The following is a 24,841-nucleotide window of genomic DNA, read 5'->3' as shown; positions in this document are numbered from 1 at the left end:
TGGGATCTCGCGAGATTCTCGAGCGACCGGCCCCGGCAGCCAGCATGGCGGACTCCTTACTGCTGCTCAAGCGGGTTCCCTCCCGCCACACGTGGCTGCGGGCCCGCAAGGCCCGGCCCCAGCTCATCCTCAGCCGCCGGCCCCGCCGCCGGCTCCGGAACCTGCGCTGGCGCAGCCGAAGGCGGCTTCGGCGACGGCTGCTGCAGGCCCAGGCAGCCGGCTCGGACTGGCTGCAGGGCGGCTGTCTGGTGTCCGGCGACGCGGCGCTCCAGAGGCTGAAGATCTCGGCTCGCGGGCGGGCCTCCAGCCCCGAGCCGGCCGAAGACCCGGTCCCGAGTGGTCCCGCGATCCTCCCCATCCCGCCGGTGCGGCCGGCTGGCTCGGGCCGCGCTGTCCTGCTGCTGCCGCTGGGGCAGGTGGGTCGCGCCGGGGGAGCCGGGCGGGCAGCGCGGGAGGATGGGGATACAGCCCCGGGAGCTGCAGGCTGGGAGAGGCCCTTTTCCCCCTGCGGGTACTCTGTCCGCGGGTCAGGCGCATTCCTCGGGCTGTGGTGCTGGACAGAGGGTAACAAGGATCCTCCTGAGGGAATTCTAGGTCTTTGGGGCTGCTGCTGCCGCCAAGTCGCTTCAGTCGTGTCCGACTCTGTGCGACCCCATAGACAGCAGCCCACTAGGCTCCCCCGTCCCTGAGATTCTCCAGGCAAGAACACTGGAGTGGATTGCCATTTCCTTCTCCAGTGCATGAAAGTGAAAAGTGAAAGTGAAGTCGCTCAGTCGTGTCCGTCTCTTAGCGACCCCATGGACTGCAGCCCACCAGGCTCCTCCGTCCATGGGATTTTCCAGGCAAGAGTATTGGAGTGGGGTGCCATTGCTTTCTCCGTCTTTGGGGCTGAAAGGACTTTAATAGTAATAATAGGTTGCATTTATCGAGTGCTCAGAAATGTCAGGCTCTAAGTGTTGTGGGTATCTGAACTCATTTAGTGCTACATGCTCTATGGAGTCATTACCACTAGAAATGTTTAAAAAAAAACACAGAACATTGCTCAAGTAACCTGCCGGAAAGATATAAGTGGAAGCAGAGCCAGCAGTCAAACCCTTCACCTGGACGTTAGTCTGGGAGGTCCCCCGCACTGTAGCTTTGTAAGGACGGGGAGCCGTGAGAACAGCAGAACTAAGTTCAGGGGGCCCCCTTAGGTCAGTGTGCATCAGACTGTCCCTTTGGCTGCTCCAGGATATGATCTTAGATTAAAAGTATTCACATTTTAATCTATTAGTTTAAAATACATCATTACCTACAAGTTATTCTGTTACTTAGCAATTCATCTCTCTCTTTTTTAAATTCATCTCCTTTTGATAACCTGAAGAGCCAATTAAAATCTTAGAAGTTTTCTGTCATTGGTAGCAGAATCTGTAACCTTATTTTTCCTTTCTTTTTTCGTCCCCTCTAGGGCTTTACTTTTAGTGGGATCTGTCGTGTGACCTGCCTCTACGGCCAGGTGCAGGTGTTTGGTTTTACCATCAGCCAGGGCCAGCCTGCCCAAAATGTCTTCTCCACCTACACCCACTCTCGCCTGACCATCAATGCTGTTCATTATTCAGTGCATGAGAAAAGCAAGAAGGAGATGAAAAGAGAAGCCCGAATTCTGCTCAGACCTTATCTGAACCAAGGTAATGAAGAGAACTGAGTGACTTACTGAGGATGTATCATAAGGCAAAAACTTTTTTTTTTTTGTCCGCACCCTGCAGCATGTGGGGTCTTAGTTCCCTTGATAGAAGCCATGTCCCCTACAGTGGAAGCTTGGAGTCTTAACCACTGGAGCACCAGGGAAGACCCAAGGCGAATAATTTTTAGTTGTTTACTGTGGCCTCACACTTGCACTCTTTACTATATGTATTTAAACCCTCACCAAGGTCTGGAGAGTGAAGCTATTTTTACCATTTCACAGATGAGGAAAGCCACCCAAGGCCGCACAGTGTTTAGGTAACAAACCTGGATTGATTTCTCCATCCAGGTGTGTTTCTGTCATGCAGTATGGCCTCCTGAAAAAGGCTCTCATACATAATTCCTAGTCTCAAAAGGTGTGGACTTTAGCAGAGGAGAGGAAAGTCCCGCGGGGCATAGCGTTTGATGGAGTGCTGTTTCTAAGGCAGCTTATGTCTCTCTTTACAGATGACAGATATTGTTTGATGAGCAGTTTTTCTCCTCTGTGTTCCATCGTGTTGCTGGAACGTCTGAAAACCTCCACCGTGAACTTTATAATCAGCCATCCAGGTTTATCTTACATTTTCGTACAAGAGGTAGAACCAGTTTTCATTCAGAGTTTTGTTCATTACTTTCACCAAAACAGTCAGATGACTATGTAGGATGCCCCTAGTCTTATCTGTCTGTCATATTGTGCTGTAGGTCATACAGAATTTAACACGTGTGTACAGTAAAAAAAGTCAATAGAAGGATATATCGGAAAAATTGTCTCTTCTACCCCACTTAGCTTCATTCCCCAGATAAAGTCACCATTTTCTGTTATAGTTGATTAAATGCCTTTTGATATTTTTAAAATGGTTATCTTTATATTTTGATTCACTAACTTGAGACAGTATGAATTCTTTATAAATTCTGAGTAATTTCGGCATACTTACACTTTCTCCCATCTCTTCCTTTCCTCATTTCCAAATTTTTGATGTCCTTACTATTAATTTCCTGAAGTCAGATTGGTTCCTAAAATTGTCTCCCATGAGCCAGTAAATTGAGCCAAATCTATAGGAACATCAGACTTCATGTGAGATGTGAGGAGGAATCAGGGAGCAGCAGCAGGTTTTTTGGCCGGACTGTCTGAGTGCGCCGAGACATGGGGCTGTAGGAGGAGACTTAGGTCAGTAGCTGAAAGATGCCTCTTAGACATCCAATTGGAGATGCCTGCTGGGCGGTTGAATGTGTGAGTCAAATTCAGAGAAGAGGTTGTGTGCATGGGTGTGTGTTGAGTCACTTCAGTTGTGTCTGAGTCTTTGCAGCCCTAGGGACTGCAGCCAGGCTTCTGTGTCCATGGGATTCTCCAGGCAAGAATACTGGAATGGGTTGCCATGCCTACCTCCAAGGGATCTTCCTGACCCAGGGATTGAACCTGTGTCTCTTATGTCTCCTGCATTGGCAGGAGGGTTCTTTACTACTGAGCCACCCAGGAAGCCCAGAGAAGAGGTTTCAAATGTAAATTTGGGTGCTTTCAGTAGAATAGGGTTCCATCGCTTCTTGGCCTTTGGACTAAGATCAAGTGTAGTATCTGTTCTTATCAGAATAGGGTTCCAAAGCCCATGAGATGGGATAATGACACCGAGAAGTTGATGCAGGTAGAAATGATAAGTTCAAGGTCTGAGCCTGAGGAGCAACAGAGAGACTGAGGAGTGGTAGTGCTCATGTTAAAGGAGAGCAGGTGAGTGTAATCAGGGAGCCTCTGAAGGAAGTGGGGGTGCCCGACGTTGCTGATGGTGAGATGAAGCCTGAGAAAGGAATTGCGTGCAGGCTCACCTTCTGGACAGGGTGGTTTTATGGCATTGCTGAGCAGACCAGCCTGATTGGAATGGAATCAAGGGCTGGGGAAGGAGGAGCTCAAGGGTTCAGTGGTTAGGGATTTTGCTTTTAGAGAGTTTAGCTATAAAGGAAAGAAAGAGATGAAACAGGTTGGAAGAGTAAACCTGGTCAAGAGAGTTCTGGGTTTTGTTAAGATGGATGGAAAAAACCACATGCTTGAACACAGCTTGTAGGAAAAAGCCACAGAAGAGCACGCTGATGGTGCCGTGGGGAGAGGATGGAGGGAGGGGTTCCAGTGTCTGTGTGGTCTGTTGGCCTTGGGAGCAGAGGCGCTTCCTTGAGAGTGGCTGGAGGAAATGCCCAGGACAGGGATGGAGAAGGGAAGCTCTCTTCTGATTGTTTCCTCTTACTCTGTGAAATGGTTCGGGGGATCACTGAGCGGAGGCATAGGGAGTAGGCAGGGGTTGGGGGTTTGACATGGAAGGAGAAGCTAAGAAATGCGGGCAGGATGATGCATGGGCTCCTGTGGTCACGTTAATTTAGTCCAGTGCAGAATCTAGCAGCCTGGGAGGGCCACGGAGGGCCACAGCGGTGGACATGGAGACCCCACCTGGCAGTGAGTATTTCAGGTGCTGTGATCAAACTTGTTCTTTTTTACTTACTTTCAGTTTTGTTTTGTTTTCCTGCAACTTACTCAAGCACCACTATTTAGATTCCTTATGATCTTTTTTGGATAACTTCCTCCTCCCCCCATGCCTATGTGTTAGTACATTCTGGAATTGTATTTTCATATAAGGCAGAGAGTAACCTTTAGATTATCTCATTTTATAAGATGTTCTTATTTTTCCCTCAGAGATTGATAGTTGAGAATCAACTGAGTGGTGAGACGAAAGGAGGGATCAGAGTTATCTTTTTTCTCCTTTTTAATGTTTATTTATCTAGCCTCAACAGGTCTTAGTTGCACCTCTCAGGATGTTTAGTTATGGCATACGAAGTCCCATTTGTGGCTTGTGGGATCTAGTTCCCTAACCAGGGATCAAACCCGGGCCCTTTGCATTAGGGGTGTGGAGTCTTAGCCAATGGGACCACCAAGGAAGTCCCCAAAGTTATCTTTTGTAGCTCACAACTATTTGAGGCTTATTAATTTTGAACCAAAGTAAAAGAAGCACATTATGTTATCATTTTCAGGTCCGGACTTTCCAGATTAACTCTGAGTATTTTGCCTTGAGATCTGTGGGTATTAGAAGAGAGAAAAAAAAAACTGGCTTGCGTTTAACGGAGAGCGCCTTTGCAGTCATGGAAGAGTTAGTGAGCATTTCTAGCGGTAAGTGATACCAACTGATGTAGTCTAGCGTTCGTCCACCAGAGCCTCAGAGGATTACTGTTCATGATCAGAGTCCTAAAGATGACAGCTCATGTCAGGGGTCAATGTTTGTTTCCCCTCCAGAAGAAGCAGACAGCTGTCCCGTCATTCTGGTTTGTGGCTGCCAGGACATTGGAAAGTCAACATTTAATAGATACCTCATTAACCAGCTGTTAAATAGGTAAGAGTGTTTTTAATCCTGTTGTGACATATTGCCAGACTTTCAGCAGGAAGTAGGATTTGTGATTTGAGAAGCTAGACGGGATCGCATCTCAGCTCCTCCATAGAGATGACATGCAAGTCTGTACAGAGCCGCTTAGCCGAGGGGGGCCTCCTGGTTGTGCCGTTTGGGGTGCAGCTATGGCACTCTCAGGTGTGCCCACCTTGCCTGTCGGAGAGCTCACGAGAGCCATCAGTTGATCTCAGAATCTGTTTTTGTCCAAACCCAGAGAGTCAGAGCAGGGATAAAGTCTGTCGTATTTAAAAAATAAAGTTTGAGGAAAGGCAGAGTTGTATCCATATAGCAAATGGACACTGTAGCCAGGCCTGCATCCCGTTTTCACTGATATTTTCTCTATGCTGGTATCATCTTCGGAGCATTCTGCCTGCAAGGCTGTGCGGGGTGGGGTATGCCCGTGTGTCACACAAAATCTTTATGTTCTGATTTACCTTGGACATGGTAAATAAAATGAGTTAAGATTTCTTTCTTTTTAATTTTCAGTATATCCTGCGTTGATTATTTGGAATGTGATCTGGGGCAGACAGAATTTACTCCTCCAGGTTGCATTTCTTTGCTTAATATTACAGAACCAGTTCTAGGTATGTATTCTGCATTTCTTAAATGTCTTGGTTTTACACAGTACAAAAGTAATGATACAAGAAAGTCAAAGAGTACAAAAGTATAAAATATAAAAAGATGAATACATCTCCCCATGAAACTTATGGTCTTCCCATAAGAATTCCTCTGGTCTCAAAAAAAAACCCCCTAAAAACCCAATGATACCTTTCTAGGGTTCTATTTTAATAAATGGAACTACCATCCCTTTTATTTTATGTAAATTAGAAACACTTTCCTCTAATATGAGCATCTTACATAATGCTACACAATGATCTCAACCAAGAAATTGACATTGATATAATACTATTAACTAATCTATAGATTTTTTCAAAATCCATTAGTTACCCTATTAATACCCTTTTTATGTTTCAGAATCCAAATCAGAGTCCCATGCTGCTTTTTTTAATACAAAAATGTACATAACATGTTATTTATCATTTTGACTATTGATACATGTACAGTACCATGCCATCAAACACATTCGAAGCGCTGTATAATCATTATCACTGTCTACCTCCAAAACATTTTCCTTGTCCTGGACTGAAATGCTGTGTCCATTAAATAACAGTGCATCCCCTTCCAGCCTCTGAGGACCTCTGGTGTGCTGCCTGGCCCTCCCTGTGAATCTGCCTGTTCTGGGCACCTCATCTAAGTGAAATCATGCAGTACTTGTGCTCCTGTGTCAGGCTGTTTTCACTAAGTATAAGGTTTCAAGGTCTGTTCATATTGTTTGGTACTTCAGTCATGTCCGACTCTTTGCAACCCCATGGACTGCAGCACGCCTGGCTTCCCTGTCCTTCACCATCTCCCGGAGCTTGCTCAGACTCATGTCCATTGAGTTGTAGCATATATCAAAATTAACTCCTTCTTGTGGTTGAAAATCATTCCAATGTATGTGTATCACATTTTGTCTATCTTTTTAACTGTGTTTTTATTTATTTATTTTTGATGGTGCTGGGTCTTCATTGCTACACATGGGCTTTCTCGAGTTGCAGCAAGTGGGGGCTACTCTTTGTTGTGGTGGGCAGGCTTCTTATTGTGGTGGCTTCTCTTGTTGCAGTGCACGGGCTCTAGGGCGCCAGGGCTTAGTTGCTCCACGACATGTGGTATCATCACGGATCAAACTCTGTCCCTGGCATTGGCAGGCAGATTCCACCACTGGACTACCAGGGAAGCCCCTGTATTGGTTCTAGTTTTCTGCCTGTTGTGACTAATGGTGCCATGAATATTGGTTACAACTATCTTTTCAAGTCACCGCTTTCAATTCCTTTGGATATATATACACACATACATACACACCCACGAGTGGTCATGTTTAACTTTTTGAGAAACTGCCAGACTGTTCTACAGCAGCTGCACTGTTTTACGTTCCCATCAGTAATTCACAAGGGTTCTGATTTCTCTACATCTTCAACAACACTTGTTATTTTGATCATGGCCTTTCTTGTGGATGGAAGTAATCTCTTTTTGGTCTTGGTTTGCATTTCCCTAATGACTAATGGTGTTAAGCCTCTTTCCATATGTTTATTGGCCATTTGTACGTCTGCTTGGGAGAAATGGCTGTTTTAGTCCTTTGCCCACTGTTGAATTGGGTTCTTTGTTTTTGTTGAGTTTTAGGAGTTCTGTATATATTCTGGATGTTAATTCTTTGCTAGATATGCAATTTGCAGATACTCTGTCATTTTATTTGTTTTTGACAATATCCTTAAATGCACAAAAGTTCTTAATTTTTATGTTTTTGCTGCCTATGCTTTTTGGATCATCCATGAAGTTGTTACTAAATCTAGTCTCATAAAGATTTTACGTAATGTTTTCTTCTAGGAATTCTGCAAGTTTTACCTCTAGCACTTAGGTCTTTGATGATTTTGAGTTACATTTTGTGTTTGACACAAGAGAAGGGTCTCACTTCGTCCTTATGTACACGGATGTCCAGTTTTCACTATCTATTTGTTCTTTCCACAATGAATGGTCTTGACACCCATGTTGAAAATCATCTGACCACACATCCATACATCAGTGCGTGCTGAGTTGCTTCAGTCATGTCCGACTCTTTGCGACCCCATGGTCTGTAGCCCACCAGGCTTCTCTGTCCATGAGATTCTCCAGGCAACAATACTGGAGTGGGTTGCCATGCCCTCCTCCAGGGGATCTTCCCAACCCAGGGATGGAACCTACAGTTCTGTGTCTCCTGCGTTGGCAGGTGGGTGCTTTACCACTAGCGCCACCTGGGAAGCACGTGCATGCAAGGATTTTTTTTTTTTCGTGCTCTTTATTCCATTGGTTTACACATAGCCCTTAGGCCACTACCACACTTTTAATTACCGTACCTTTGTAAGAAGTTCAAAATTGGGAAATGTGAATCCTCCAGCTTTATTCTTTCTCAAGATTGGTCATTTTGAGACCCTTTGCAATTCCATATGAATATTAGAATAGGCTTTTTCATTTCTGGGGAAAGGGCTGTTAGAATTTTGACTGGGATTGTATTCAATCTTGTTTTTCACTTGGCTGGGTGGTGAGGCATGTGGGATCTTAGTTCCCCGACCTTGGATTGAACTTACGCCCTGCAATGGAAGCAGAGTCTTCATCACTGGGCCACCAGGGAAGTCCCAAGGATTGCATTCAATCTGTAGATGACGTAGTATTAACATTTTCCTATCCATGAACACAGGATGTCTTTCTAATTTTTTATGTCTTCTTTAATTTCTTTCAGCAATATTTTACCTCCTTGATTAGATTCACTTCTAAGGATTTAATTCTGTAGTTATTGTAAATGCAATTGCTATTCTAATTCCCTTTTCAGATTGTTAATTGCTGGTATGTAGGAACATACTGATTTTTGTGCGATTTTGTTGTTTGTTTTTTCTTATTTAAAAAGTTTTTGTGTGTGTGTATGTGGTGTGTGTTTTGTTTTTCTTTTTTAATAATTTTGTTGTTGTTGTTGTTTTGCACTGCACATGCAGTGCAGCTTGTGGGAGCTTAGATTCCCCAATCAGGGATCAAACCCAGGCTCCCAGCAGTGGAAGCGCAGAGTCCTAACTGTTGGACCGCCAGGAAATTCCTCTCTTTTAGCTGATTTCATTGTTCCTCTTTTTACATTTTCTCTGTCCTATTTAATTCCCCCCCCCCTTTTACCATATTTTTAAAAACAAGGACACTGGTACATCATCATAAATACAACCACCAAAATCAGGATGGCGACATTGCTATAGTGTAGTTACTCGGTTTTGTCCCTTTTGTCTCAGTCATCTGTGTAGGCCCAGTGCGCACTTAAAAACCTTTAGTTTTCTTTAATATGGAGACTGTTATCTGGTTTTTCTAATCTTCTATGACCTTGACAGTTTGAAGAGTACATTTGTGGGTTTTCCCATCTTTAGATCTAGAAGTGACGCTGTGTTCTCTGTCATATCAACACACTGTCAGTTTGTCCTGTTACCAGAGATGTTAGCTTTGATCAGTTGCTTAAGATAGTGTTTTGTGATCTAACTAGGTGTGGTGTTTTTGTTTTCTTCTGGGCGTCATTGCTTCCAAAGCCCCTCGGTGGACAGTTAGTTCAGTTCAGTTCAGTCGCTCAGTCGTGTCCGACTCTTTGCGGCCCCATGAATCGCAGCACGCCAGGCCTCCCTGTCCATCACCAACTCCCGGAGTTCACTCAGACTCATGTCTATCGAGTCGGTGATGCCATCCAGCCATCTCATCCTCTGTCGTCCCCTTCTCCTCCTGCCCCCAATCCCTCCCAGCATCAGAGTCTTTTCCAATGAGTCAACTCTTCGCATGAGGTGGCCAAAGTACTGGAGTTTCAGCTTCAGCCTCATTCCTTCCAAAGAAATCCCAGGGCTGATCTCCTTCAGAATGGTCTGGTTGGATCTCCTTGCAGTCCAAGGGACTCTCAAGAGTCTTCTCCAACACCACAGTTCAAAAGCATTAATTCTTCAGCTCTCAGCTTTCTTCACAGTCCAACTCTCACATCCATACATGACAGTTAGGGAATATACATATACTTAAACCCATACATGTCATATATGTACATACATAATATGTGTACGTACTTGTACACATATATGTAAATACATATTTTTATGTCTTTGTATAGGTTTCTGTTTATTAAGAGCCATGAATTTGCACTGATCATTCTTTTCTTTTTTTTTTTTTGGCCAATCTCCATGGCTTTTGGGATCTTGTTCTCTGACCAGGGATCCAACCCGGTCCCCTGCAGTAGAGGCACAGAGTCCTAACCACTGGACCAGTGAGGAATTGTGATCATTCAGATCCTAATCTCACACCCAGGGTGCCTCCTAGTTAACCTTCCCCCTTCCACATTTATCAGCCCCTTTTCCAGTGGTGAGAACCCTGGCTGCACTTATTCTCAGTGTACTTACATATTTGTTCATTCCTTTTGCACTTGCTCAGTCCCTAGACCATGCAGGCCTCTCTCAGTTGTGGGCTGCCCCAGGTCCCCTGACTCCAAGTTTGAGGGGCGCCTTGCCAGCTCTTCCCTAGGTGGCCTCGCACCAGCCACACTGACCGAGGCCCTTGTGACTGTGTTGCGCCGTGGTCCTGGTCACCTGCCTGCCATGAGCGCTGGCCCCGGCCGCAGCCCTGACCAGAGGGGATGGGACAGACTGCTGTTTTGATGAGGGTGTGTCCTCTAAAGCTGGGCTGCTTGAGTTCAGGTCCCACTGATCCCTACTAGCTGTGTGACCTTGGTCAAGGTCTGTAAAAATCGAGAAAGTAAATACTACCTGTGTCATAGGGGTTTATGAAAACTAGAGACTCTGTGTAGCACATGTAGGACATGGCAAGTACTGTATTCCAGCAAGTGATTACTGTTGTATTAATTATTGTGTGTACGCCCTGTGGGGGTGTTTTTTCTGTTCACAAATGTGTCCTAAGTATCTAGAACAATGCCCAGCATGCAGCAGACACCCGGTAGATGTTTGTTGAATGAATGACCATATTAGGACGTAGTTGGGATTAACTGTGTATAAATGCAGGCGTGTCTGTGTTTGAAGTTGAAAGCTTAGATTTCCAAAAGTGAGAGCATAGCTATTTGTAGGGGTCCGATGGGCTCAGATTTCCTGAGCAGCTTTGTCAGGGATCATGGCTGGACCATAACCCTTGCCACCTCTTAGGTTCTCATGGATTAATGACTCTCACCTTTATCTTCTTAGGACCACCTTTCACCCACCAGAGGACACCCCAGAAAATGGTCTATTATGGGAAAACTTCTTGTAAAAACAACTTTGAAAACTATATTGAGGTAATAAAGTACGTTTTCAGCTCCTACAAGCGAGAGTCCCCTCTTATCATCAACACCATGGGCTGGGTGGCAGGTAAGTCCATGGAGGCGTATCTGGCAGAAAGTGTTGGATGATGGGAACGGGTGCGTGCTTGGCTTTTAGACGTTAGCGCTGAAGCCCGGTCCTTAGGAGGCTCCTCGTCTCAGCCTCTCATGGGCACACATCACCACCCATGTGCACTGACTGGGCTCTGTCGTTGACTTCCTCGCAGACCAGGGTCTCCTGCTTCTCATTGACCTGATCCGCCTGCTGTCACCCAGCCACGTCGTCCAGTTTAGCTCGGACCGGAGTAAATACATGCCAGACCTCACCCCCGATTTCGTGGACGACATGGACGGCTTGTACACAAGACGCAGGTCCAGAGTCAGAAACAGAGGTTTCCACCTGCCCGAGTTTGCTGAGAGTTTGGAGTTTGCTGACGAAGAAAAAGAGAGTCCAGTTATGTCTACGGGATACAAGCTGATGTTCGTGAAGTCAGAGTTTGTGACTGGAAAAACGTCCAGGAATAGGTAAGCAAACCACCGTGGCTGGAGAATTCCATTTTCTTCAGTCTGACAAGGCCTTCTGTCCTCGATTCCTTCAAAGGGGTCAGTCCCCTAAAATCTTTCAGATCTCTGTCAGAGCTACCTGTTTACAGAGAAGAGTCAGGTCTGTTCCGAATGGTTCCTTTGCCAGTGGAAATGCCCAGAATTGGCCTCCAGATCAGCTTGCCCCTCTAGGAGCTTTGACCTGAAGGATCTCCTGTGGGTTTATGGAGAGGCAAGGTCTACCGTCACGAGGTTGGGACGTGGGCTGTGCCAGGACAGGTGGGCCCTGTCTCGGAGCGGGAGGCGCCTCTCAGCTTCTGATTGCTTTTCAGAGAGTCACAGCGGGAGGCGGGCCTCTCAGCTTCTGATTGCTTTTCAGAGAATCACAGCGGGAGGCGCCTCTCACCCTCTGATTGCTTTTCAGAGAGTCACATAACAGGATCCTCCGTGAGCTGGCAGTGCTGGGTTACCTGAGCCAGTTGCAGCCCCCAGTGCCGAAGCCACTGTGTGCCGTACACGGTCTGACCCCCTATCAGGTAACCTGAGCTCTCAGGGGGACTGTCCGGCTTCCTGTGTGCCCGTCTCACCTCTTTATACCCCTTCACTCATGTCATCCTCAGCCCTGAGGTGTTGATGTGCCGACTGTGCCCATTTTACAGTCGGGAGCTGAGGGATCTGGTGGGAGTGGAGCCACCTCCAGAGGGGCTGACCCTGGTTTCCATCCTGACCAGGAATGTTCTGCCTGATACCAGAGGTGGCCCTGGGACCACACCCTGCAGCCCAGCTCCACCCTTCTGCCGACTGGCCGCGTGTGACTCGGGCTGTGAGTGGTGGTGATGGGCCTCGTAGATGCGCGTGTGCCCAGAGGGCACTCGTAACGTGTTTCAGATATTGTCACAGGTTGATTCTAGCTCTAAAATATGTGCATCTTGGATTCCAATCTCTGAAGGACTGTTTTGGGAAGAAACCACCATAGTATTAGGGTCCCAGATGATGGAAGAATCAAATAGCAACAGGTATCATTTCTAAGTGCTCACCCTGTGCTGTGCTGTCCTCTACTCACCGAGGCCCTGTTATTACCCCCACTTTACAGATGATGGAACTGAGGCCAGGGGCAGACTCAGCTTGCCCACAGGACGTAGGAAAAGTCTGGGCTGGGACTGGCTGGCGCCCAGGTGGCCTGACTCTGGACCAGAGCCCTCACTCCACTGTATGGCCTGCGCAGTGCTGAGCACACAGTGGGCCAGGTGCTCTGTTGAGCCTGTGGGGAAGGTGCTGGTACACACCCCACTTACAGCTAGAAGACTGGACGCAGGCAGGCAGGTGGAGATGCTGGGCAGAGGTCACACAGGCAGGGACCATGACCAGGGAGTGTGGGGTAGGGGGCAGCAGCATGTTGCCCAAGCCCACTGGTGAGATTGGTCCCAGGCTTCCAAGCCCTCTCCACTGAAGAACCCAAGGCAGTTTTTTTGGGTGATTTGCTCTAGTTTATACTCATTGGCAATGCCCTGTAACTGGACTTGAAACTTATCTGGCTATTTTAAAAGTGTGTAGTTACCCAGAGAGCTACATGTTAAAGGTAGTCCTTTACTGTGTGCTCAGGAAGGTGGTCCATTTTCTTAATTCAGTAATTCCCTTAGGGGCTTCTCCTCACTCTGTGGGTGTTTACTTTCTTCCGCCCAAAGACCTGTTGGTGATGAGTTTTCAGTCTCCCTCCTACCTTCAGCTCATGCCAATGTCCCCAAATTTGCGTCTCATGTGTCTCTTTAGGCAGAGTTGCAGGCATTCAATTTAGATTTCCAGCAAGTGTTGTTGGTGTGCATGAGCTTTGTGTAATTTTCCTTGGTTCTCAGTCTAAAGCAGTGAAACACTAAACAATTTCCATTCCGTTTAGATATGTTTTGGTGGGCAGTTTGGCAGATAAAACTTCAGATAGCTGACTCGTCAGCTTGTAGAAACTACTGACACAAGTAGTCTTTGGAGTCAGATCACTGGAGGGGGTGCGTGTGTGTCCTCCAGGTCCCTTTCAATGCCGTCGCGCTCCGGATCATCCACGCTGATGTGGCCCCCACCCACATCCTGTACGCCGTGAATGCCAGCTGGGTCGGGCTCTGCAAGATCTTGGATGACGTCAGGGGATACGCCAGCGGGCCCATCCTGCTTGCCCAGAGTCCCATCTGCGATTGTGTGGGGTTTGGTGAGTCTGAGAGGAAAATCTGAGTGTAAACCTACTGAAATTGACCCACCTGAGCAGCTGTAGATTAGCGGGGCTTGACCTTGTTGCTGTCACTTACCTGGAGTGGTCAGAGAGCTTGTCTGTCCTCTGTGAAGTAGGCCCTGGGAGGTAGGGGGCAGGAAGGAAGCGGTTCTTCTTTGCTTGCCCTGCCAGCTCCTCTAAACACAGGAGTCCTCAAGGCCTGGCCAGGCCTCCCTCTCATCTTACATGTTTTCTGCGGCTCTCAGTCCACTGTAGGCTGACCTCTGTACATGCTCTCCAGCACAGCATCAGAGCTCCAAGCCCATGTTACCAGTCACTTTTCTGCTTAGCTGTCTCCCTGGCATCTAAGACTTCACTCCAACACTGAGGTCCTGATAGATCCATCAGCCGTTCCCTGACATTCCGCCCGCAACTCCTCCTCCTACCCTGCATTGGCCGTGAATGGTCCTTGAAAGATTCACTCTGTATTTGGGTCAGGCCCCTGGGTCCTGCTTGGCACCCCTTCATTTCATTTATCACAGTCCACACACCAGCCTGTTGCCTTCTGGTTTCAGAGTGTCAGACTCCTCAATCTCATCTGTTCTCACCATACGCAGGGGCTCGGTAGTTGCGGGGCACGGGTTTAGTTGCTCCGCGGCACATGGAATCGTCCTGGACCAGGGATGGAACCCATGTCCCCTGCATTGGCAGATGGATTCCTCTCCACTGTAGCACCAAGGACGTTAGAAAACTCATAAGCCGTTCTGCAGTTCTGAGTGGTGGGGAGGATAATCTTGTGTGTTGTGTGTCTTCAAGGGATTTGCAGGGGGATCGACATGGAGAAGAGGCTTTACCACATCCTCACTCCCGTGCCCCCAGAGGAGCTGAGACACGTGAACTGTCTGCTGGTTGGGGCCGTGAACATCCCACAGTGTGTTCTCAAGAGCCAGGTGTGTACAGCCCTGGAGCTCGCTGGCCATGTCCATGGCAAAGTGTGGACCTGAAGTTGGGCCGGGAGTCACAGAGCAGGTTCTTGTTTGGGAAGCTTACACTCCTTCATAGAGATGGACAAGGCCGGGTGACATGTCTGCATGGCCTGAAGGTCTCGGGTGTGAGTCCCCATCACCTTGGGCAGGAGCCCCGGGTGGAGCCGTCATCTCAGGCATGGGTGTGGGAGAAAAAGGGCAGAGGTGGTGACCCCAGGGTGACCCTTCCTGAAGACAGTCTTCATAGGCTCCTGTGGGAAGGTCACGGAAGGTCACGTTGGCCAAGGGCATCCGTGTGGCCCCAAATCAAACGGCAAGACCTGTAGGCAGCTGAGGAGGCAGCCGGTATCCCCCTTGTCACCTGCTGATTCAAGAGAGAGCCCCATCTCTTGCTTTTGGACATGTTTGGGGGGTTGAAATTTAAGTGGGCCCTTCCAAGGAAGGGGAGCTAAGGATCTTAGGAGCGATCTAATACTCTCTTCCATCTTGGCCAGATTCTAAGTGTTCCCACATGTTTTCTCTGTGTTTCCATTTCAGGGTGGGCTCGAAGGGACCATACCTTATGTCACAACAGATTATAATTTTAAACTTCCTGGAGCATCAGAGAAAATTGGAGCAAGAGAAAGTGGGGCAACGTATAAAGAGAAAGGACATCCCAAACCTAAGTTCTATCGAAAAACATACTGATGTTCTTAATACAGGAAGGACCTTCCTCCCAGAAAGCTTGACCATCTCCAGCCTGGCATCAGTGGACGATGGGGTTCTGTGACCGTGAACAGAACAGCGTGCTTACGTAGCAAACAGTGCAGTGTTTCCTACGTAGCTCATGGATGCATTTAGAGTACGTACACTCTTTAATCGACATGACAGAGGTTTTTCCTAGTCTTCTGTTTCATTTTCTAAAGGAATCAAGAAGCAGGGACGAGTTCGTGCATCATTGAAACAGAACATGGTCGATTCCTCATGAAGTTTTTCAAGGACCTGGTTGCTGGTATCTGGATAAAAATAAGAGAAACCAGACCACAGAAATGTCTCAAAGGGGAAAGCAGGACATCTGGTGGGATGGAGAGCATAGAAAGGTACAGAGTTGCCCTGTGGTCCTCGCTTGGGGGGTGCTCCCAGCCCTGCTCACTGGATGCTCCCTGGCCTCTTCCATACACATGGGTTGAGGATTATGCTTATATTTGGTGTTAAATTTATTCAAGGTTTGATAGATAAAAGTTTGCCTCAAGAACCCTTCATCTTTTAAAAATCTGATGCTGAAAAATTTTACCTTGAAAAAATGCTCTGAAACCCAGGAAGCTTGTCCTGGGGCCTCTTTAAAACTCAGTTTGTCCTGATTGACTTCTCATCTGAGATGGAAACGCACAGTGAGCAGAGTCAGAAACCAGGCTGTTTGGACCAAGGCCCAGCGGAGCAGCTCCTGCTGTTGGTTTCGGTGGCTGGACACGAGCTCCATGCCAGTGGTGGTGTTGGACTCCCAGGGGCTTCGGAGGAAATGGCGGGCCCCCCTTCTTCATCTTCTCTCCGGAGTCAGCATTCTTTAACCTCCAGGGTTGGAAATGGTTTGGTAAACAGGCGGGCCAGTTCACATCACATCGTGTCTGCGTTTAGGACCCTGAGATGCCTACAGAAGCAGCATTTCGTCCTGGTGCTCTGCATTCCAGCTTCCGAGCAGGACACCTCGAAGGACCACTGTTAGGATGAGGGTTTTTACGGTTTACGTCCATTTAAGGTGTTGATCATCATTGTCTTCAGTGTTCTGGGGGCCGATCCCTCATCTCATAGAGCCCTTTTCACCCTCCAGGATCGGCTTTGCTATTCAGAGACCATTTAAAGTCTAGTTTCTTAGTTGCATCTTATTTATATCTAAGTTTAACTTGTACATACATGTTCTGTCTTGGCCTTGCGGTGACTTTTGCAGTCGATCCACCATCAACTTTTTTTGCCTTCTTCACAAGTTCCTGTATCATTACAGTGATGCTTAAGGTTTTTAGCAGTAAGTCTTGGGAAGAATGAAAGTGGTGATCTGTCATTTGCATTTTCATTGAATCCTGACTCATTAAGTCCTGGTGGGCTGTTTCCTGCGGGCCTTTAAGGTTGCCCGTCAGTCCCCATTGGTAAGGAAAACAGCGTTGCCACTAGAGGGAGCTGTCAGCCATTGGTCAGCTGGCCACGCGGGGCTGGAGATGGCGGAGGAGCCCCTGGAGGCCTTTCTCAGCGTCTAGAGATGCTGGAGACGGCCCTGTGGTCAGCGCCTGGGTGTGCCAGTCAGACGGGCAGCGGTGCACACACCCTGGGTGTGGGCCTGTTGGATAATCAGCGTTGATGGTTCAGGCTTCTGTCACTTCCACAGCGTGTGTTGCTTCAGGATGGCCAGTGAGGGCTCTGTGTTGGAGATACACTTGGCAAATACTCCTGGGACCTCCCTAGTGGTCCATTGGTTAGAGCGCTGCGCTTCCATGGCAGGGGGCAAGGGTTCAATCCGTGGTCGAGGAACTAAGATCCCGCATGCTGAGTGGGACGTGAAAAACCAAACAACTCTTAGTCATTTCTGTGTGATTGTCAAAGCGGTACATAACTTATTTTAAGAAAATCAAATTAGTATCTGATTTAGAACATGGAAACCCTCAATCACTGATTTTGTGGTTTGTTAAAATCAATTCTTCAGACCTGTTTTTAGGTCAGGTAAACATGAAAAGTGGAAAAAAATCCTCCAATTTTAGGGTTGATTTAATTTTGTGAAGAAAGGTAGTTCTGTTGTTCCCATCTGTCCCCAGGTAGGTCTTGGGGACAGGAACCAGTTTGTCCTTGGAGACCCCAGTGTAGAACTGAAGTTTGAGAAAGGGGAGAGGAGTAGGTGAGCTGGCCTTGGGATTATGACTTTTGAGAAAACAAACTCTTGAGACTGGCCACCTGGAGAGGATATGGGGGTGGAGAGGACGTGGTGAGGCCCCAGCTGAGCCAAGGGGCCCCCCTTGCTGATATCAGGACCCCTGTGATGGGCAGGTCCCCACCCTCGCGGATACTCAGGTTTCTGCCCAGAAGATGGTGTGAGGAGGACCAAGTGACACGGAATGGTGATTTTTAGATTGTCTGCTCATTCTTTCCCTTAGATTTGGGTGAGGCCATGTGGCTGTTACCATGGCAGGCTGTGATGTTGGAGCTCCAAGTCCGTGTCCTGACTGGGCCACCACCTGCCAGTGTAGCTTTGAGGGGTGTTTCACTTGAGCCTGTGACCTTCTTTAAGATGGGTGGGTGGCGCTTCTCTCCGGTCCCTGCATGAGGAAGGCGTGAAATGCATCCACAGCAGGCCTAGCAGTAACTCCTGGCCTTTGGCCTTTCTCTGGCTGGGTTGTAAATCCTAGCAGACAGGAGGAAGACTGTGTTCCTCAGAGTCACCTTGGGTCGGAGTGGAAACTCAGTGTTCACATCTGAAAACATCTTGCCACGGCCCCCAGGCAGTGGCACCGTTCTTCCTGCTGTGGGTCCTGCTCAGGCTCCCACCCATCGTCACCTGCCCCTGGGAGTTTTTCATAAGCCCTGCTATTGCTTTTAAAATCCTGCAGTCAGCTCACCTGTGTAGGAAACGATCCTGAAGTCCACCACCATGTTATCACTGTTGACGCCGTGACCTGTCTCACCCAGTATTTTTCTAAACTGCACATGTGCGTTTGTGTGTTTTACAAACCTGTTTGTCCAATTGTATGTATGTTTTCTATCCAGCTTTTTTCACTTACATGTGAACTTCTGTATCAATAAATATTTTTGAGAATGTAAATTTGTGTCATTTTGTTCCATATATAGATAGACCATTTTATTCCAGGAAATGGTTTGAATGCTTAGAAGAAATGGTAGAAACATTGGAAGGGGGTAGTGAAACCGGTGTCATGGCAGGGAAGAGGGGAGGGCCCTGCAAGCGCCCGCACCTTTTTCCTGTTTCACTAGCAAGTGGAGTAAGCTCCAAGGGGAGTTAGCTTCATTTCTCTTTTTGGGCTCCAAGTGTTAGCCACGCAGTCATGCCTCTGCCATTCCTTTCTCCAGGGGATCCCAACCCAGGATCAAACCCGATCTCCCGCATTGCAGGCAAATTCTTTACCATCTGAACCACCAGGCTCAAGGATGTATGTTATGTCTCTCCTGGACTATCTTTGAGACTCTATTAGCAGGAACAAGAATTTTGTTCCCAGAAGAGTACAAATAGAAAGGAAGCCAGCCAGCAGGCTGGGGGTCTGTGCCTGTAACTGCCTCTTCCTGAGCGAGCGCTTGGCCCCTCTGCCCTCGGCCCCAGGGTGGGGCCTGGCAGAGGCAACGAGACTTGGCTGCCAGGCTGAGCCTGAACAGTGGCTAAGATAAATATGGGGCCCATCTGTGCAGTAGAGGAGCCACGTGATGCAGGGCCTCCAGAAAGGTTTGGCCGAGTGAAAGTTCCAAGGCTTTGCCAGGAAAAGAAGAGGACAAGAGGGTGGGCCGCGGGGTGAGGGAGCAGTCTGAAAGGAGCCACACTTGGAGTTGAGGGGCAGCGGGTCCAATTTGGAGATCCCAGGAGCTGAGTAAGCAGTCTTGGGAATCAGCTAACAGAGTCGAGCTGGGCGGACAATGTGTTGGGCTGGGAAGCCAAGGGTTGCCATGGCGACTGGCCCGGATGGTGCTGTGGCGCTCAGCAGACTGTGCCTGGGGTATTTCTAATGCTTCGGAGCTGATCCCCGGGCTGTGAATGTTGGCCCGGCAGGGACAAGCCACGAACTTCCAGGCCTTCCTCCCCGCCGAGGAGTCCAGCCGGGAAGGGTCTTCATGGTGCCGCTTTCCTGAAAAGAAGGGAAGGCCCCTGCCGAGGGAGCCAGCAGTGTGAGAAGTGCGTTCCAGGGAGCACATGGGTACTTGGGGATGGAAAATCCAAGGAGAGGAAACCGGCAGCAAGAAAACACGGTGCAAACCCCAGCCACCGAGTCCATACGTTAAAACATAAAGCGCCCAGGGGGCCTGAGTCGGAGGAGAGGCAGATTGGCAGGGCCGAGAGTTCAGTGGTTTTCTGTGCAGACGACTTAGCTGGAGAAATTAAGATCGGGGCTGAATTGAGGAGAAGCCCTCCAGGGTTGGGACTGCAGCCGGGCAGAGAGGGACGGAGACTGTGGGTCTAGCACGTGGCTCAAGGGCCAGGCAAGGTGCCACCACCCGAGGTCAAACATGAATTCTGTCCTGACAAAACACGGGTCTCCACCGCACAGCTGGCTCAGCCTCCGTTCAGGAACCGGTGAGTATATTTTCTTCCTCTGGTTCAGAAAGGAGGGTTGAAGAGGAGCGAGAAAAGGGGATTTGGTGGGTCTTGGAGGGGCTTGGTTATGACCCCTCACTTGCAGAATTCGCCTGGGCCATTTGAGAACATTTCCTGCCGGCTGGGTGCACATTCTGTCCTAAGGGGTGATTTAATGAACTGAGAGCCTGGAATGCAGGGTTGGCCATCAGCTCTGACTTAGGTGCAGGGAAAGGAGGCTTTCGGTTTCAGCCATCCGACTCCTGAAAGAAGAAAGAACAGGGTCTCATATGAAGAGCTGCTCCACTGGTGGCCGCTAAGCATGGGGGCTGGGAGGGCCTGCGGTCGGGGAGGCTGTCCAGCTTCCTCTTCTAGGATTTAGAAGGTAGGTGAGAAAGCAGCCCCCAGACTTGCAAACCTTCAGTTTTGTGCATTAAAGCTGGGTCCCCACTGGCAGGATGGCCAGGAGCAGGCTCCCAACTGTAGCTTTGTAGGGCCGCGACATTCCTCCGAAACCATAGCTATTTGTAGGTTCACTTCTGATGCACGCCGTGACGCATTTTGGCAATGGGGGATCAGGAAAGGTGTGTGTAGACTCAAATAGGCTTCCAGCACCGCACCGTCAGAAGCCTGGCCTGGGAAACACCCTGTTCCCGGCCAAAGAGAAAATGGCCTGACGGTGTGTTAGCTGCTGACCTCTCAGCACTCACAGAAGAGCCCTCATTCCGACCTTTGTCTGCCCACCACCCTCTCCCCCACCCCCGTGGCTGGACCAAGACAGATTTAGGAAGCAGACAGTGAGTCACACAGAACTCTGAGCACTCACTCGGCCTCCCTGCAGGGCCATCCCCTCCCCGGGAAGGGTCTGCACTACTGATTAGCCTTCCTCTAGCTCATACCCCCATGCAAAACTTAACTACCATGCTGGGGTCTCTGCTGGGAGTGGCCAGAGAGTTAAATGGACAGGTGCCACTCACGCTAATAGATGAGCCTCCAGTGACCCATGTCCAGTTCACTCAAGGTCCATCACGGCTCACTCACTGTGGGGGAGATTGTTTCCAGGCTTGTGTGAGATGTGGGCTACAGCCCCAAATCATGGCTGCCACATGGACATCAGAGAATAGCCCACCCCTGCTGCTTCAGTTTGTTTGTGTCTTTTAAATTAATTAATCATTTTTTTGGCCACACCATGAGGTTAGTGGGATCTTAGCTTCCTGATCAAACCAGGGGTTGAACCAGATCCCCGACAGTGGAAGCTTGGAGTCATAACCACTGGACCTCCAGGGAAGTCCCTGATTATGTCTTTAAGCCCTTTACTGATTTGTTTTTGATATTGAAGGACAAGTGGTGTGAATTCCCTGGCAGTCCGGTGACTAAGATTCTGCACTTTCACTGCCGGGGGTGTGGGTTTGACCCCTGGTTGGGGAAGTAAGATCCTGCTAGGCCATGTGGTGTGGCCAAAGAAGGGGGAAAAGAACACAGGACCGCTAGTTATGCTTTTGCCATGTTTCCAAGTTTTAAACAAGCTTTGGCGGAATATTTACTGAGCTCATATTAATTGTCGGGCATTGTGCCAGGGGCTGGGCTGGTGGTGATGAGCAAGATAAATGCCCGTCCTTTTAGAATCCTACCACTGTGTGCCAAGGACAGGAAAACAGGAAATTGAAAAGCAGTTTGATGTGTATTAAACAGAGTGATGCGACTGTGGGGTAATGGGTTCATACATAAGAGAAGTTCCTCTTATAACACCCATCTGGGGGATTCTTTTTAAGGAATCACATCACCAAAAGGATACAGTGGTATCAGTTGGGTAAAGACTATGGGTAGAAAGGTTTGATTTCAGGAAGAGAGAAAAGCAAGAGCTAGAAATGGCATTTTGTGCAGCATGATTGGGACACACATTGGAAAGACTGAGAGGTGGGTGGGTTCTTGTGGGTGCTGTGGGAAGGGGGGAGTATAAAGAAATTGTGCTTGATCCAGAGAGAGGATGGCCGAGCATCTTACAGAATTCAGATTTCATCCTTGGGGCGATGAGCATTTAAGCATTTTTATAATAGAGTAGGTAGCATTTTCTGATTTGCATTTTAGAAAATCCTTTTTGATAGCAGTTTGGAGAGTGGATTTGGAGGAGTATGAGGAGGAGAATATGACAAAGAATCAGGAAACTTCATGGTGGCTCAGATGGTAAAGAATCTGCCTGCACTGCAGGAGACCCAGGTTCGATCCCTAGGTTGGGAAGATCCCCTGGAGAAGGAAATGGCTACCCACTCCAGTAGTCTTGCCTGGAGAATTCCATGGACAGAGGAGCCTGGCAGGCTATACAGTCCACAAGGTCATGAAAGGTTGGACACAACTGAGCAACTAACACTTTTGCAATAATGCAAGTGAAAGGTGGTCATTTAAACCATTTAAGTTAGCATATAAATTTAAAAAGTATATACATGCACGTATGCACATGCATATGTATGTGTGTATACTTTGTTCTGCTGGCGTGTGTGTTAGTCTCTCAGTCACGTCCATTTCTCTGCAACCCCACGGGGTGTAGCCCACCAGGCTCCTCTGTCCATGGACTTCTCCAGGCGAGAACACTGGAGTGGGTTGCCATTCCCTTCTCCAGGGGATCTTCCTGACTCAGGGATTGAACCCAGCTCTCCTGCACTGCAGGCAGAGTCTTTATCATCTGAGCCACCAGATGGTAAAGGGAGTATAACAGGGAAACCCTGTTCTGCTTATACAAGTAATATATTTTCATTATAAAATTCTCAAACAGTACATAAATAATGAAGCTATAAGTTCTGATTTTCTGTTATTTCCAATTGTATTTCAGATTTTTTCTCTGAATATATACACAGCGCACATACCTAAATATGCACATATATGTAAAAGTGTTGACATGAAATTGAGGAAAATATGCAGTTGCTTTTTCCAATTAATACTATATTTTGGACATTAAAAACTGCAGTATATAAAAGTCCACCTCGTTCTTTTTAACAGCTTCATGATATTGATATGTATTGATATACTTAATTTTTAAACTCACCCTCTGTGAGTGGACATTTGGGGTTGTTTCCAGTTTTTCACTCCTGTAAGTGATGATGTAGTGAGCATCCTTATACCTGTGGACTTGTGAAAAGAGTATCTATAGAATACATTTCTGGATGTGGAATTACTGGGTGGAAGAGGATTAGCATTTTACATTTTTGAAAAATAGTTTCATTTATTGGCTGTGCTGGACATTTTGCTTTTTAATGGCTAGCTCCAGGTTGTCATCCAGAAAGCCATCTGTCCCCCAGGAGCTGAGTATTTCAGCCCTTCGTGTGCTTTCTATGTCTGGTCATCATCTGTCCGGAGCCTATCCCTGGCACATGAGTGTGGGTGGCTGGATGGGGTCCCCTTACACGGCCTCAGGCACTTCTCTTCTTTGTCCACTCCCATTACTGAAATGCTGTGGCTCTTGGCTGAGGGACAAGGACAGCTGCAGGCTCTGACATCATGCCTCTGAAACTTCCACAGGTGGGGGGCATCAAGGGCACTCCATGATCCTCCTGTGGTTTAGCCACTAAGTTGAGTTCGTGAACCTCATGGACTGCAGCACACCAGGCTTCCCTGTCCTTCACTATCTCCTGGAGTTTGTTCAAACTCATGTCCATTGAGTCAGTGATGCCATCCAACCATCTCCTTTTCTGTCACCACCTTTTCCTCCTGCCTTCAATCTTTTCCAGCATCAAGGTCTTTTCCAATGAGTCGGCTCTTGGCATTAGGTGGCCAAAGTATTGGAGGTTCAGCTTCAGCATCAGTCCTTCCAATGAATATACAGGGTTGATTTCCTTTAGGATGGACTGGTTTGACCTCCTTGCTGTCCAAGGGACTCAAAGTCTTCTCCTGCACCACAGTTTGAAAGCATCAGTTCTTTGGCATTCAGCCTTCTTTATGGTCTAATTCTCACATCCATTCATGACTACTGGAAAAACCAAAGCTTTGACTATATGGATTTTTGCTGGCAAAGTGATATCTCTGCTTTTTAATACATTGTCTAGGTTTGTCATAGCTTTTCTTTCAAGGAGAAAGTGTCTTTTAATTTCATGGCTGCAGTCACAATCCACAGTGATTTTGGATCCACAGAAAATAAAACCTGCCTCTGTTTTCACTTTGGGTGACCAACATATCCTGATTTTAAAACTAGAAGCCCTGGGACCTCCCTGCCTGGTGGTCCAGTGGCTAAGGTTCTGTATTCCCAATGTAAGGGGCCCAGGTTCCATCCCTGGTCAGAGAACTAGATCCCACATGCTGCAACTAAGACCCAGCACAGCCAAATAAATAAATAAAAATTACTAAAAAAGAAAACCCCTGAAAGTCTTGTGTCCTGGGACTCCTCTTAGTCTGGGCAAAGTGAAGTAGACCTTGGTCACCTTAACTTCAGCACATTATATGTCCTTTCCTCAGGGCCTTTGCACTTGCACCTTCACATCTAGCTCCTTCACTAGTCATGCAGACTAGCTTCTTCACATCTAGCTCCTTCACTAGTCATGCAGACTAGCTTCTTCACATCACTCCAGTCTCTGTTCCAATTCACCTTCCTCAGAGAGGAGTATCTTCAAAAGTGTGCATATGCACTCACACACACAGATGCACTTGCACACTCATGGTCACTCTCTGTCCATTAGTAGATATTTTTCTTGCGCTACAAATGAACGGGACTGAGGCAGCCCCTCTCCAGGCCCAATAGGAGGCTCTTCGAGCACCAGCATTCACTGTAAGCAATTACAGCCAGCAGTTGCCCTGCCCAGAAACTGTGTCTTGTAGGCTGGGCCTGCATCCTTGCCTTGGGGGGAAGGAGAGGTCTCTGGCCTCCATGGA

At 47.9% G+C, this 24,841-nt stretch overlaps 2 protein-coding genes and 1 pseudogene across 3 annotated transcripts in view; all 3 read left to right on the top strand.

The window, feature by feature from the left end:
• The first annotated feature begins 8 nt into the window (after positions 1-8).
• On the top strand, positions 9-18,511 carry NOL9 (nucleolar protein 9). The gene is made up of 12 exons (XM_006048907.3): positions 9-416; positions 1,448-1,667; positions 2,170-2,297; positions 4,711-4,846; positions 4,970-5,066; positions 5,607-5,704; positions 10,892-11,053; positions 11,232-11,529; positions 11,972-12,083; positions 13,567-13,744; positions 14,561-14,694; positions 15,268-18,511. The coding sequence occupies exons 1-12, from the start codon at positions 45-47 to the stop codon at positions 15,415-15,417; spliced, it is 2,085 nt and encodes a 694-aa protein (XP_006048969.2). The 5' UTR covers positions 9-44; the 3' UTR covers positions 15,418-18,511.
• On the top strand, positions 3,236-3,382 carry LOC112585354 (annotated as a pseudogene).
• Positions 18,512-19,470: 959 nt separating the features above from the next.
• The window catches only part of PLEKHG5 (pleckstrin homology and RhoGEF domain containing G5), a 52,381-nt gene continuing 47,010 nt past the window's right edge, over positions 19,471-24,841 (top strand). The window contains exon 1 of one of the 2 annotated variants that reach the window (XM_025285832.3): positions 19,471-19,984. In XM_025285832.3, the coding sequence (XP_025141617.3) occupies positions 19,918-19,984 (67 nt within the window). In that variant the 5' untranslated portion in view covers positions 19,471-19,917. The remainder of the gene's footprint in view (positions 19,985-24,841) is intronic. The other variant, XM_044942931.2, reaches the window with a different exon arrangement.

This window comes from Bubalus bubalis, chromosome 5 (genome assembly GCF_019923935.1).
Source record: "Bubalus bubalis isolate 160015118507 breed Murrah chromosome 5, NDDB_SH_1, whole genome shotgun sequence".
NCBI classification, from domain to species: Eukaryota; Metazoa; Chordata; class Mammalia; order Artiodactyla; family Bovidae; genus Bubalus; species Bubalus bubalis.
This window is presented reverse-complemented; position numbering and strand designations above follow the sequence as displayed.